Source organism: Alosa sapidissima, chromosome 23, assembly GCF_018492685.1.
Source record: "Alosa sapidissima isolate fAloSap1 chromosome 23, fAloSap1.pri, whole genome shotgun sequence".
Lineage (NCBI taxonomy): Eukaryota > Metazoa > Chordata > Actinopteri > Clupeiformes > Clupeidae > Alosa > Alosa sapidissima.
The window spans coordinates 31,066,002-31,079,296 of record NC_055979.1 but is presented as its reverse complement, the minus strand read 5'-3'; the positions used below and the strand labels follow the sequence as shown (position 1 = coordinate 31,079,296).

General features: G+C 45.7%; 1 protein-coding gene across 2 annotated transcripts; it reads right to left on the bottom strand.

The window, feature by feature from the left end:
- Window positions 1–5,424: 5,424 nt before the first annotated feature.
- On the bottom strand, window positions 5,425–10,373 carry LOC121698949 (zinc finger and BTB domain-containing protein 12-like). Of its 2 annotated transcripts, none has more exons than XM_042081499.1 (4): window positions 10,294–10,373; window positions 6,860–6,921; window positions 6,747–6,773; window positions 5,425–5,699 (listed from the first exon to the last, which is right to left on the bottom strand). In XM_042081499.1, the coding sequence occupies exons 2-4, from the start codon at window positions 6,914–6,916 to the stop codon at window positions 5,505–5,507; spliced, it is 279 nt and encodes a 92-aa protein (XP_041937433.1). In that variant the 5' UTR covers window positions 6,917–6,921; window positions 10,294–10,373; the 3' UTR covers window positions 5,425–5,504. The 2 variants fall into 2 exon arrangements, with proteins under 2 accessions (XP_041937433.1, XP_041937434.1); XM_042081500.1 differs by lacking the exon at window positions 10,294–10,373 and adding an exon at window positions 8,529–8,560.
- Window positions 10,374–13,295: the final 2,922 nt, after the last annotated feature.

Genomic DNA, 13,295 nt, shown 5'->3' with positions numbered 1-13,295 from the left:
ACACGGGCTGCGGCTACTCACAGAGGCCCAAACTTAGGCCGAGGCCTTGTCAGAGGCCTACTAGCTACAGCTTGACCTCTGGTTTGAGCCCTGACGCTCGGAGAGGCACAGAGAGGCCTAGGAGACAGTGCGTGTTCTCACACAGGCCGCAGCTGCTCACAGAGGCTCCAAAGACTCCTCTCTGTCCCCTGCGCGCGTGTGTGTGAGCCTGGGAGCATTACCCTGTATCCTACTCCTAAACTTAACCCAAAATAAACACGCTAATCAAACTAGCTAACACCCTCTATGCTAAGCCCGCAACACAAAGTGGCAAACGCCCCCCCCCCTCTGGGTACCACCCCCCCCACGGACAACCAGGCTTAAGCACCGATAAGTACTGGTGCACTGTGCCCCACTTAAGCTAACCTCGCAAGGGTTAAAGCCTTAAGCAGAGCCGAAAAAATCTCAAACCCATGGTATACCTGCGGGTTCGTATATGATTCCGGCCCTAGCAAACCTCCAGGCGCTAACTCAAGAGTCATATGTGATGAACATGTAACAGACTGTCATTCTCCCATACTGCCACTAAGGGGCCAAGACTGAAAAAGCGCTAACTCAAGACTCGTATGTGATGGAAAATGTAACAGACTGTCATTCTCCCATACTGCCACTAAGGGGCCAAGAGTGAATACGCGCTAACTCAAGACTCATATGTGATGAAAAATGTAACAGACTGTCATTCTCCCATACTGCCACTAAGGGGCCAAGAGTGAAAAAGCGCTAACTCAAGACTCGTATGTGATGGAAAATGTAACAGACTGTCATTCTCCCATACTGCCACTAAGGGGCCAAGAGTGAATACGCGCTAACTCAAGACTCATATGTGATGAAAAATGTAACAGACTGTCATTCTCCCATACTGCCACTAAGGTGCCAAGAGTGAAAACCCGCTAAGTCAAGAGTCGTATGTGATGGAAAATGTAACAGACTGTCATTCTCCCATACTGCCACTAAGGGGCCAAGAGTGAAAACCCGCTAAGTCAAGAGTCGTATGTGATGAACATGTCACGCTAGCTGCGGATTCACATACGATTCCGGCCCTAGCCAACCGCCTATCTCCGCGACGCAAGGTCACAGCGAGACGGGGGTGGCGGCGTTGCGTCCGGAGCGTCAAAATTAATCTAGAATCTCACCCGATCCTGAGCGCCCCCTCCCCCCCCCCCCCCAAACACACACACATTAGCTTAGGCTAAGGCCTTGTGAGAGGCCTACTAGCTACTGTGACGGGACGGGCCGGGAGAGGCCTGGGGATGAGTGCTTGTGCTCAGACGGGCTCAACTTGGGCCTAGGAGCAGGGAGAGACACAGAGAGCTGCGCTAGACCCCCCCCACCAAGCACAGCCACACACACGCACGCACGCGCGCGCAGGTGATAGAGAGGGACAGTGAGAGGGGCCTGTTGCTCAGAGAGGCTCCAGCTGCTCAGAGAGGCCCCAACTTATTATTATTATTACATTATTATTATTAAAGTTGGGCCTAGATGCTGTGCCTAGATGCTTGGGCCTAGATGCTGTGCTATACCCACTGCAGCACCCCTACACACACACACACCCACCCACAGGCCCCAGCTGCTCACAGAGGCTCCAAAGACTCCTCTCTGTCCCCTGCGCGCGTGTGTGTGAGCCTGGGAGCATTACCCTGTATCCTACATCTAAACTTAACCCCGATTAATACACGAACAGAGGCCCAACCTCTTCCCTATCCCCTTTTCCACAGCTAGCACAACCTAGACTCTGTTCTCCCAAAATTAATTTACAATCTAACCCAATCCTCCAGCTTAGGCTGAGGCCTTGTGAGAGGCCTACTAGCTACTGCTGACCTCTGACTTGACCCCTGATGCTTGGAGAGGCTTGGGGAAGAGTGCTTGTGCTCACACGGGCTGCGGCTACTCACAGAGGCCCAAACTTAGGCCGAGGCCTTGTCAGAGGCCTACTAGCTACAGCTTGACCTCTGGTTTGAGCCCTGACGCTCGGAGAGGCACAGAGAGGCCTAGGAGACAGTGCGTGTTCTCACACAGGCTGCAGCTGCTCACAGAGGCTCCAAAGACTCCTCTCTGTCCCCTGCGCGCGTGTGTGTGAGCCTGGGAGCATTACCCTGTATCCTACATCTAAACTTAACCCCGATTAATACACGAACAGAGGCCCAACCTCTTCCCTATCCCCTTTTCCACAGCTAGCACAACCTAGACTCTGTTCTCCCAAAATTAATTTACAATCTAACCCAATCCTCCAGCTTAGGCTGAGGCCTTGTGAGAGGCCTACTAGCTACTGCTGACCTCTGACTTGACCCCTGATGCTTGGAGAGGCTTGGGGAAGAGTGCTTGTGCTCACACGGGCTGCGGCTACTCACAGAGGCCCAAACTTAGGCCGAGGCCTTGTCAGAGGCCTACTAGCTACAGCTTGACCTCTGGTTTGAGCCCTGACGCTCGGAGAGGCACAGAGAGGCCTAGGAGACAGTGCGTGTTCTCACACAGGCTGCAGCTGCTCACAGAGGCTCCAAAGACTCCTCTCTGTCCCCTGCGCGCGTGTGTGTGAGCCTGGGAGCATTACCCTGTATCCTACTCCTAAACTTAACCCAAATTAAACACGCTAATCAAACTAGCTAACACCCTCTATGCTAAGCCCGCAACACAAAGTGGCAAACGCCCCCCCCCCCTCTGGGTACCACCCCCCCCACGGACAACCAGGCTTAAGCACCGATAAGTACTGGTGCACTGTGCCCCACTTAAGCTAACCTCGCAAGGGTTAAAGCCTTAAGCAGAGCCGAAAAAATCTCAAACCCATGGTATACCTGCGGGTTCGTATATGATTCCGGCCCTAGCAAACCTCCAGGCGCTAACTCAAGAGTCATATGTGATGAACATGTAACAGACTGTCATTCTCCCATACTGCCACTAAGGGGCCAAGACTGAAAAAGCGCTAACTCAAGACTCGTATGTGATGGAAAATGTAACAGACTGTCATTCTCCCATACTGCCACTAAGGGGCCAAGAGTGAATACGCGCTAACTCAAGACTCATATGTGATGAAAAATGTAACAGACTGTCATTCTCCCATACTGCCACTAAGGGGCCAAGAGTGAAAAAGCGCTAACTCAAGACTCGTATGTGATGGAAAATGTAACAGACTGTCATTCTCCCATACTGCCACTAAGGGGCCAAGAGTGAATACGCGCTAACTCAAGACTCATATGTGATGAAAAATGTAACAGACTGTCATTCTCCCATACTGCCACTAAGGGGCCAAGAGTGAAAACCCGCTAAGTCAAGAGTCGTATGTGATGGAAAATGTAACAGACTGTCATTCTCCCATACTGCCACTAAGGGGCCAAGAGTGAAAACCCGCTAAGTCAAGAGTCGTATGTGATGAACATGTCACGCTAGCTGCGGATTCACATACGATTCTGGCCCTAGCCAACCGCCTATCTCCGCGACGCAAGGTCACAGCGAGACGGGGGTGGCGGCGTTGCGTCCGGAGCGTCAAAATTAATCTAGAATCTCACCCGATCCTGAGCGCCCCCTCCCCCACCCCCCCCCAAACACACACACATTAGCTTAGGCTAAGGCCTTGTGAGAGGCCTACTAGCTACTGTGACGGGACGGGCCGGGAGAGGCCTGGGGATGAGTGCTTGTGCTCAGACGGGCTCAACTCGGGCCTAGGAGCAGGGAGAGACACAGAGAGCTGCGCTAGACCCCCCCCACCAAGCACAGCCACACACACGCACGCACGCGCGCTCAGGTGATAGAGAGGGACAGTGAGAGGGGCCTGTTGCTCAGAGAGGCTCCAGCTGCTCAGAGAGGCCCCGACTTATTATTATTATTACATTATTATTATTAAAGTTGGGCCTAGATGCTGTGCTATACCCACTGCAGCACCCCTACACACACACACACCCACCCACAGGCCCCAGCTGCTCACAGAGGCTCCAAAGACTCCTCTCTGTCCCCTGCGCGCGTGTGTGTGAGCCTGGGAGCATTACCCTGTATCCTACATCTAAACTTAACCCCGATTAATACACGAACAGAGGCCCAACCTCTTCCCTATCCCCTTTTCCACAGCTAGCACAACCTAGACTCTGTTCTCCCAAAATTAATTTACAATCTAACCCAATCCTCCAGCTTAGGCTGAGGCCTTGTGAGAGGCCTACTAGCTACTGCTGACCTCTGACTTGACCCCTGATGCTTGGAGAGGCTTGGGGAAGAGTGCTTGTGCTCACACGGGCTGCGGCTACTCACAGAGGCCCAAACTTAGGCCGAGGCCTTGTCAGAGGCCTACTAGCTACAGCTTGACCTCTGGTTTGAGCCCTGACGCTCGGAGAGGCACAGAGAGGCCTAGGAGACAGTGCGTGTTCTCACACAGGCTGCAGCTGCTCACAGAGGCTCCAAAGACTCCTCTCTGTCCCCTGCGCGCGTGTGTGTGAGCCTGGGAGCATTACCCTGTATCCTACTCCTAAACTTAACCCAAATTAAACACGCTAATCAAACTAGCTAACACCCTCTATGCTAAGCCCGCAACACAAAGTGGCAAACGCCCCCCCCCTCTGGGTACCACCCCCCCCCACGGACAACCAGGCTTAAGCACCGATAAGTACTGGTGCACTGTGCCCCACTTAAGCTAACCTCGCAAGGGTTAAAGCCTTAAGCAGAGCCGAAAAAATCTCAAACCCATGGTATACCTGCGGGTTCGTATATGATTCCGGCCCTAGCAAACCTCCAGGCGCTAACTCAAGAGTCATATGTGATGAACATGTAACAGACTGTCATTCTCCCATACTGCCACTAAGGGGCCAAGAGTGAATACGCGCTAACTCAAGACTCATATGTGATGAAAAATGTAACAGACTGTCATTCTCCCATGCTGCCACTAAGGGGCCAAGAGTGAAAACCCGCTAATGAAAGAGTCATATGTGATGAACATGTTACGCTAGCTGCAGATTCGCATACGATTGAAGGGAACCCAGGCTGGACAATTTTACAGAGGAAAAGAACAGAGAGATTGTGGATTTTAAAACTTCAAACACTACACCCACAAGGTCTTAATGAAAAATTAAATTAAAGTTTTAAACCACTCTGTGTCTTTTATAGCTCCTCTCTTTTATCTCTTCTTTTTAACTTTTATTTAATTTGACTTTTAGATGGGAATAGTGGGGCGAGAACAACTGGCCAGTGCACAATAGTCAAACCAACTACACACTAAAATAAAATTTTAATTCTAATTTCCTAACCTAACCTAACCCCTAATCCTAACCTAACCTAACCCAATCCCATACTCCAGTACACGGTTATTACACAGTTATACACATTTATCACAGTTACACGTTTATTACACATTACACATAATTCAAGGTCACAGTAGAATACAGACAACACACAAACATTCAATAGCAGCAGAAAAAGTAATTAAAAGTATATAATATAAAAAGCACAACTAAGCAATAAGGGCCGAAGAAGATAAAGAATATACAAAATTACAAATTATCATCCTCATCGCTATCTTCCTCGTCACCAAGATAGCCATCCATGTCATTCTCCAGCCACAGTCTGGGCTGTCTGGGGAGCAAGCCCTGGGGTGGTGGTGAAGGTGGAGGTGGAGGTGGAGGTGGAGAAGGAAGAGGGCTGTGCCCATCGTCCTCAAACTCAGAGGGCGACACAAAGTCACCCTCCTGCAAGGGGGTTGAAAAATAAAGTTTTTTATTAAATATTTAAAATGCATCCTTAAAATATTTACCTTCTTATTGTTATTAAAGGAGAATTCCGGTGTGATATTGACCTAAAGTGTATTGAAACATGATACCGAGTGTGAACGTATGTCTCATAGCCCATCTCGGCTTGTCCCCTGCACTCCAAAATCTGGCGCTAGTTAGCCGATGCTACCAACAGCTTTTTCAATGGTGGTGCTTCGGCATCGGGCTAGCCATGCAAATAAATCACTGTTTTACACCATTTACGAGGCTCAATGTATCTCCACACTTCATTGGTAGAGGTGGAGGTGGAGAAGGTGAAGAGGGCCCTGACATTTAAAACGAGACATTGAGAACTTTGAAAAAGCACTGGTAGTTTACTTACAAGACGATTTATACAGACAGTATCTTCACGAAGTTTAGCGTTTGCAGCCATCTTGAATTTAGTCACGATAAGTCGAGCAACGAGTAAGAATGAACAGGTATGATAAGAGATCAGATTCCAAAAATAATTCAGTGGAAATGCATGGATTACAGTTTCTTCCAGTAGCAGCAACTAGAATCCATGCATTTTTACGGAATTATTTTTGGAATCTGATCCCTTATCAGACCTGTTTGTTCGTACTCCTCGCTCGACTTATCGTGACTTAATTCAAGATGGCGTTGAACGGTAAAATTCCTTAAGGTACTGTCTGTATAAATCGTCTTGTAAATAAACTACCAGTGCTTTTTCAAAGTTCTCCATGTCTCGTTTTAAATGTCAAGGCCCTCGGAAGTCTAACAATGAAGTATGGAGCTACTTTGAGCCTCGTAAATGGTGTAAAACAGTGATTTATTTGCATGGCTAGGCCGATGCCCGAGGCACCACAACGAAACACTATGTTGGTAGCATCGGCTAACTAGCGCCAGATTTTGGAGTGCAGGGGACAAGCCGAGGTGAGCTATGAGACATACGCTCACACTCGGTATCATGTTTCAACACACTTTAGGTCCAAATCACACCGGAATTATCCTTTAAGTAAGACTTACACTCCTGGAGAATAATATTGTGGTAGCCTAAAAAAGAAAGACAAAATTACACCCAACAATACATTTAAAATAAATTTAAAATAAGAAATATCCAAAGTTAGTGCTATACTTACCTGGGATTCACCACCGCTGGTATACATGCCGCTGTCATCCATGCTGCTGTCATCCATGATTTCTGTGGAGAGAAACAAAATATGTCACATCATAAGTCTGTACGACATTCCAGTCCAGAGATACAAAATGTATAAAATTGTGGAAGAGGAAATTATTTAACCATCCAAAGTCCAAAAGTGGGCATTTTGTGTGCAGCCCTGATCAAACCTGATGGTATCTATTGTGTGCAGAGATTTACATTCAGAACTTTTCAAGGAAACATAAATACAGGCTTGCAATGTATCTACCACAGAAATTAAACAATGCATGGCTTCTTCATGCATTATGAAATCAGAAGCAATTGGTGTCAACTCCCCTCCCCCCCCCCCCCCCCAAATATGTCTCAAGTTTCCAAATCATGTTTTATAAGACTGTTTTTAAATGTTTAAATTACCCTTACAGGTGATTTTGATTAATGAACAAAGATAATGGGAATGACCCACAGCAATGTACAAAAAAGATGTTTACAAAATAAATCAAAGGTATTGCAGTGGACCAAATGAAATGCAATGATGCCGGTTGTTAAAAGATATGCCTCGCAAATGCAGCAGCCTACTACCTTCTCATGGCAACAAAAACAAAGGACAAGTTCCTTTATGGAGTTCACTTCATTGTGGTTACAATCTTTATTATTACCCTATTTTAATTACATTGGTTCAACAGGAAACTACTAGGCTATTACAACTTCATGTGAACAACCTAATGTCTGAATCTTCAACATTAAACATCGAAATGTTAACTCTTCGGTTGTCATGCAGTTCATTGTTAGCAATTAGGGCTGGGATAAACGATTATTTTTTAAACGATTAATCTAGCGATTATTTTTTCGATGCAGATAAATCTAACGATTCATTTTTTCAGTCTGATTCGCTTTCGATTCGATTATCTCCCCATTAATTCACTAATAGCAACTTAGATATGTTTATTTGTAACATATCTGAATGAAAAAACATGAAAACATTGCAATATATGTTTATTGCTCTTAAGATTCCAAAATAAAAGACTATACAAGTGCAAAGTAATGCATTCTTAGTCAGAGGTAGCATTCAATGAAGTTCAGTAGTGTATGTCTAATTGAGTGTCATTTTAAGACGTTTGTGTGGGAATCCTTGCAATTAACATTAACACCGTTAAAAGCCTGCTGATGTGTGGATGCAATTCATAACGTAGTTAGTTCAAATAACGGTTCGTACTTCTCCTTTGGACAAGCACTTTTGAGTCTTGGAAAACACTTTTCCATTTACATTGGGATTTTGCAAACATTCAGAGTCAATAAAATGAGCCCTGCATGAGTAACGAATACAAGCAGCTGCAAGTAAGCATGCTAAACTTGACATCCAAACAGTATTCTAACGTTAGCTTTGAGATACTGCTTGATTGCATACTGTAACTTAACTTAGTTTAGTCTCCTCAATGTACTATGTTGTGATAAGACCTTAGCAGAGTTTACTTTAACTTTAATGCAGCAGTTTTGAACAAATTTGTGCAGCATGGTCATGATGCTAACCGGATTTAATAGCAATTTAGCCCACTGTGTTCTATGCAGTGCTTCTATGTGGCAACAACAATCCTTCAACTTAAATTAAAGATAAGATAAAATAATTTCATTGAGCTGCACTTTTTACTCACAAAGCCTTTCCTCGCCCCGACCGCTCTCTCTCGTAACGAGCCCGCTGCTCCTCCTCTGCATGTGCATTTAAAGGGAAACTTGGCAGGATTTCCCCCTCTGCTGGAGAAATTGTGCATTATGCTATTTCAAACTGTGGACAAAGGTAACGATAAAGCACATGGATTTGTTTACAAGCTAGCAAAACGGTTAGCATAAGTTTGGCAGACAATGTGAATGTTACAAGGTAAGAAACACGATTTAAAACTAGTTTCTTGTTTCTCACTTATCTTTTCGGGACGGTAGTCTCAATGTTGCAAGGTTGGTTTTCTGCCTGGGGACGCTAGGGGCAGCGGGAAAAGTCACCATTTTCACCGGAACAGGTCATTTAACCATCCAAATGATTTCTAAACGGGTTTATTACGTTGAAATAGTTGCCAAGTTCCCCTTTAACAAAATATTCACGATTGTAGTAGGCCTACAATATAGAACATCAATGTGTGGTGGCCGGTTTTGATTTTGTGGTGCCCAGCCACAGATTAGTCAACGTATGGAAATCACTGAAGGTGTAAAATTAAAAATATTTAGCAGCACACGTTATTCTTGACGAATGACGCTCATATTTTGCGTCAACGTATTTTTTGTGTCGACGTCATCGATTACGTCGACGCGTTGTCTCAGCCCTATTAGCAATGCTTTCTCTGAAACCGCTTTGGATCCGTGTGGATTGCGGACGTGGTCTTTTATTTTGAAATTTCGGCTAAGTTTTAGCAGACACTTTGGTTTTAGCTGCTTTTGCTAACATTGTCATGTCCGGTTTCAACGTTCTATTTTCATCAAGCTAGCCATAGGGAGGGAAAGTAATCTCATCGCCACCTACTGGTTGCGTTCCTAGAGTTTAGTGGAGTGGATGGAGTGGACGATTCATGGCAAAAAAAAACAATAAAAGGCTACATTGATAAATAGCAGGGGCATCAACAGGATTGGATTCTAGCCTATAATAGCCTACGCACGAGAACTTTAACCGAATTAAACCGAAAGGTTGCGTCTTTAAGAGTGTGCCTCACACACACCAGCTCTGTTGAACAGTGTATTTTTCGTGTTTAACTCATTGAATGCCAAGCTGTTTTTGGGAGCTTTGTCCTAGAGTCCCAGCAATCTAGACCATTGTTGATGATCTTTGTACAGCCAGCTCGATTAAAAGGTGAGACTTTAAAGAGGCCCTATGCAACAAGTTCTGATGGTTCTACAACACTTTTTGGGTCGTTTGGTGGGTGCTTCGTCTCCCCCTAGTGCTTCTCCGTGGAAAAACCGAATATGCAACTTTCTGCTCGCGGTCCGAACACATCCGGATGTAACTCGGCGGAAATACTCGAAAATGTAGTCATATTGTAGTTTCTAAGAAGACTGCAAAACGGACTCCGACTTGACTTTGTTGCCGTTAAAATTGTAAGTAGCCTACCCTTGGGTGAACTTCGTTTTTGTAATGTGATTTGATAGTCTCTTAAACAATGTGTTTGCCTTGGTTTATTGCTAGCTCGCTCGTTCAGTGTATACCGAAGAGTTGGCCCACCCATGTTCTAGGTGTTTGAAGCAACAAAATAAAGCAAATGGAAGTAAAATTTACTCAAGCATTTTAATGGTACAAAAATAATAACCATAAGCAACAAAAGAATAATCACAAGTAAAATGAAATAGACAAAGACTGTGATGGGTGAGCATTTGCAACCCCCAAAGAGACCAGACAGCAACCACAAATATGCACCAGCGGTGTTGAAGCAGCTCTACCTGGGCGATGAGGATTCCCACCACCACTCCCAGCTGGTGGAGCGTTCCAAATGCCCAGCGGAGAGGAGTCGGGGACACCTTGCCTACGTACATGGGGGTGAGGCCCGTGAAGCCTCAAAGCGGGTCAGAGCTGTGACACGGATCATCTGCCGGCGTTTGGCAGGGCCCTTGCCCAGCCATGTTTCGGACACCTTCAGTGGGGTCACCTTCTCGTCCAGCGAGCCGGCCAGCTCCACGATCAGAAGCACCTCGCGGTCATGCTTGGTGATATCCACTGTGATGTAGTCGTTGCCTTGGCGGCAGATATCACACATCTCATTGCAGTCCTAGTCATCCCAAACCTCGTCGAAATGCACAGCGATGGTGGCACGCCGACATTTGTCTGCATTTTGGCAGTAGGCCACCATGTTGTGCAGCTTCTGCTGCCCAGTGTGGTCCATGACTACCATGGTGGCGATCCTAAAGATATCCTAATAGCCATAAAAAACATGGGGGTGAGACCCGTGAAGATGCCGCAGAAGAGGGCGATGACCATCTCAAAGGAGCAGATGGTAGAGAGCTCCATCAGGGCACCGCCAATCACGGCCAGGATGTTCACGATGAACATGGCCTTCCGCCTGAGCACATGAGAAAGAGTTAAATTACAAAATGAGTATGTCATTTGTCTGATTGTCATGGTTCATGCTATACTTCTTAGTACACAGTGATACAAAATGCTTTTGAAAGCAATGAGGATAAAAAGAGGGGAATAAAGAAAAGAGAAATGATTCTGGCAACAAAAAAGTCCATCCTGACAGACAAAGATACTACAGGTAGATAGACCCATGTTGGAAATGTACAGATATATGAACCCACGTTGAAAATGTGCTGGTAGATAAACCCATGTTGAGAATATGATGTAAGAGGAGGACAAGAGATCTTGTGAAATGAAGACAGGCATGAGTAAGACAGTAAAAGTGAGCATCCAGAGAGAACGGCAACCGAATGAGTGTAAGAGTGCCCTGTGATGGTGATGGGGGCGGACACTTTGGGGAGAGTGCCTCAGAAATACTACAGCACAACACAAGAAGTTGGAGAACGGCCAGAGCTCTATTTCTCCCTCAGCAATAATCACAGATCCCTTTTCTAGTGTTTCACAACAAAGTCATGGGTGGGTTAGTTCATCTTACAATGATACAGTATCTTTGATAATTAACTTCGAGAAGCTGAAAAAAGGCAATGAGCAGATTGGGATCACAGGCAAAGTTAGCCAAGTCATTAATCAATTCTAATAACTCTATTGAGCAAAATGTTCCCTTTCCTTACAATATTTTTTTTGCTACTGAGCTACCCCTGTACAGTAGTTCCGAAGTATTTGTATTTTACAAAACTGTCATGAAAAACCACTAAAAGGCTAGTATCCTTCAAAGATAATTTCTTAAGACCCATGTCAACTGACAAGGTCATTATTAATACAGGTAGGCTATTGCACAATTGCCGTAACGCAATTTGTGATTCTTAGATTCTTGAGTTGTTGGAGAGCAAGTTGCAAATCTGGTTTTACATAGACGGTGAGATTAGAGTTGTAGAAGGTGCGTGATCCACAGAGAGCTGCGCTAGACCCCCCCCACCAAGCACAGCCACACACACGCACACACGCGCGCGCAGGTGATAGAGAGGGACAGTGAGAGGGGCCTGTTGCTCAGAGAGGCTCCAGCTGCTCAGAGAGGCCCCAACTTATTATTATTATTACATTATTATTATTAAAGTTGGGCCTAGATGCTGTGCCTAGATGCTTGGGCCTAGATGCTGTGCTATACCCACTGCAGCACCCCTACACACACACACACCCACCCACAGGCCCCAGCTGCTCACAGAGGCTCCAAAGACTCCTCTCTGTCCCCTGCGCGCGTGTGTGTGAGCCTGGGAGCATTACCCTGTATCCTACTCCTAAACTTAACCCAAATTAAACACGCTAATCAAACTAGCTAACACCCTCTATGCTAAGCCCGCAACACAAAGTGGCAAACGCCCCCCCCCTCTGGGTACCACCCCCCCCACGGACAACCAGGCTTAAGCACCGATAAGTACTGGTGCACTGTGCCCCACTTAAGCTAACCTCGCAAGGGTTAAAGCCTTAAGCAGAGCCGAAAAAATCTCAAACCCATGGTATACCTGCGGGTTCGTATATGATTCCGGCCCTAGCAAACCTCCAGGCGCTAACTCAAGAGTCATATGTGATGAACATGTAACAGACTGTCATTCTCCCATACTGCCACTAAGGGGCCAAGACTGAAAAAGCGCTAACTCAAGACTCGTATGTGATGGAAAATGTAACAGACTGTCATTCTCCCATACTGCCACTAAGGGGCCAAGAGTGAAAAAGCGCTAACTCAAGACTCGTATGTGATGGAAAATGTAACAGACTGTCATTCTCCCATACTGCCACTAAGGGGCCAAGAGTGAATACGCGCTAACTCAAGACTCATATGTGATGAAAAATGTAACAGACTGTCATTCTCCCATGCTGCCACTAAGGGGCCAAGAGTGAAAACCCGCTAATGAAAGAGTCATATGTGATGAACATGTTACGCTAGCTGCAGATTCGCATACGATTGAAGGGAACCCAGGCTGGACAATTTTACAGAGGAAAAGAACAGAGAGATTGTGGATTTTAAAACTTCAAACACTACACCCACAAGGTCTTAATGAAAAATTAAATTAAAGTTTTAAACCACTCTGTGTCTTTTATAGCTCCTCTCTTTTATCTCTTCTTTTTAACTTTTATTTAATTTGACTTTTAGATGGGAATAGTGGGGCGAGAACAACTGGCCAGTGCACAATAGTCAAACCAACTACACACTAAAATAAAATTTTAATTCTAATTTCCTAACCTAACCTAACCCCTAATCCTAACCTAACCTAACCCAATCCCATACTCCAGTACACGGTTATTACACAGTTATACACATTTATCACAGTTACACGTTTATTACACATTACACATAATTCAAGGTCACAGT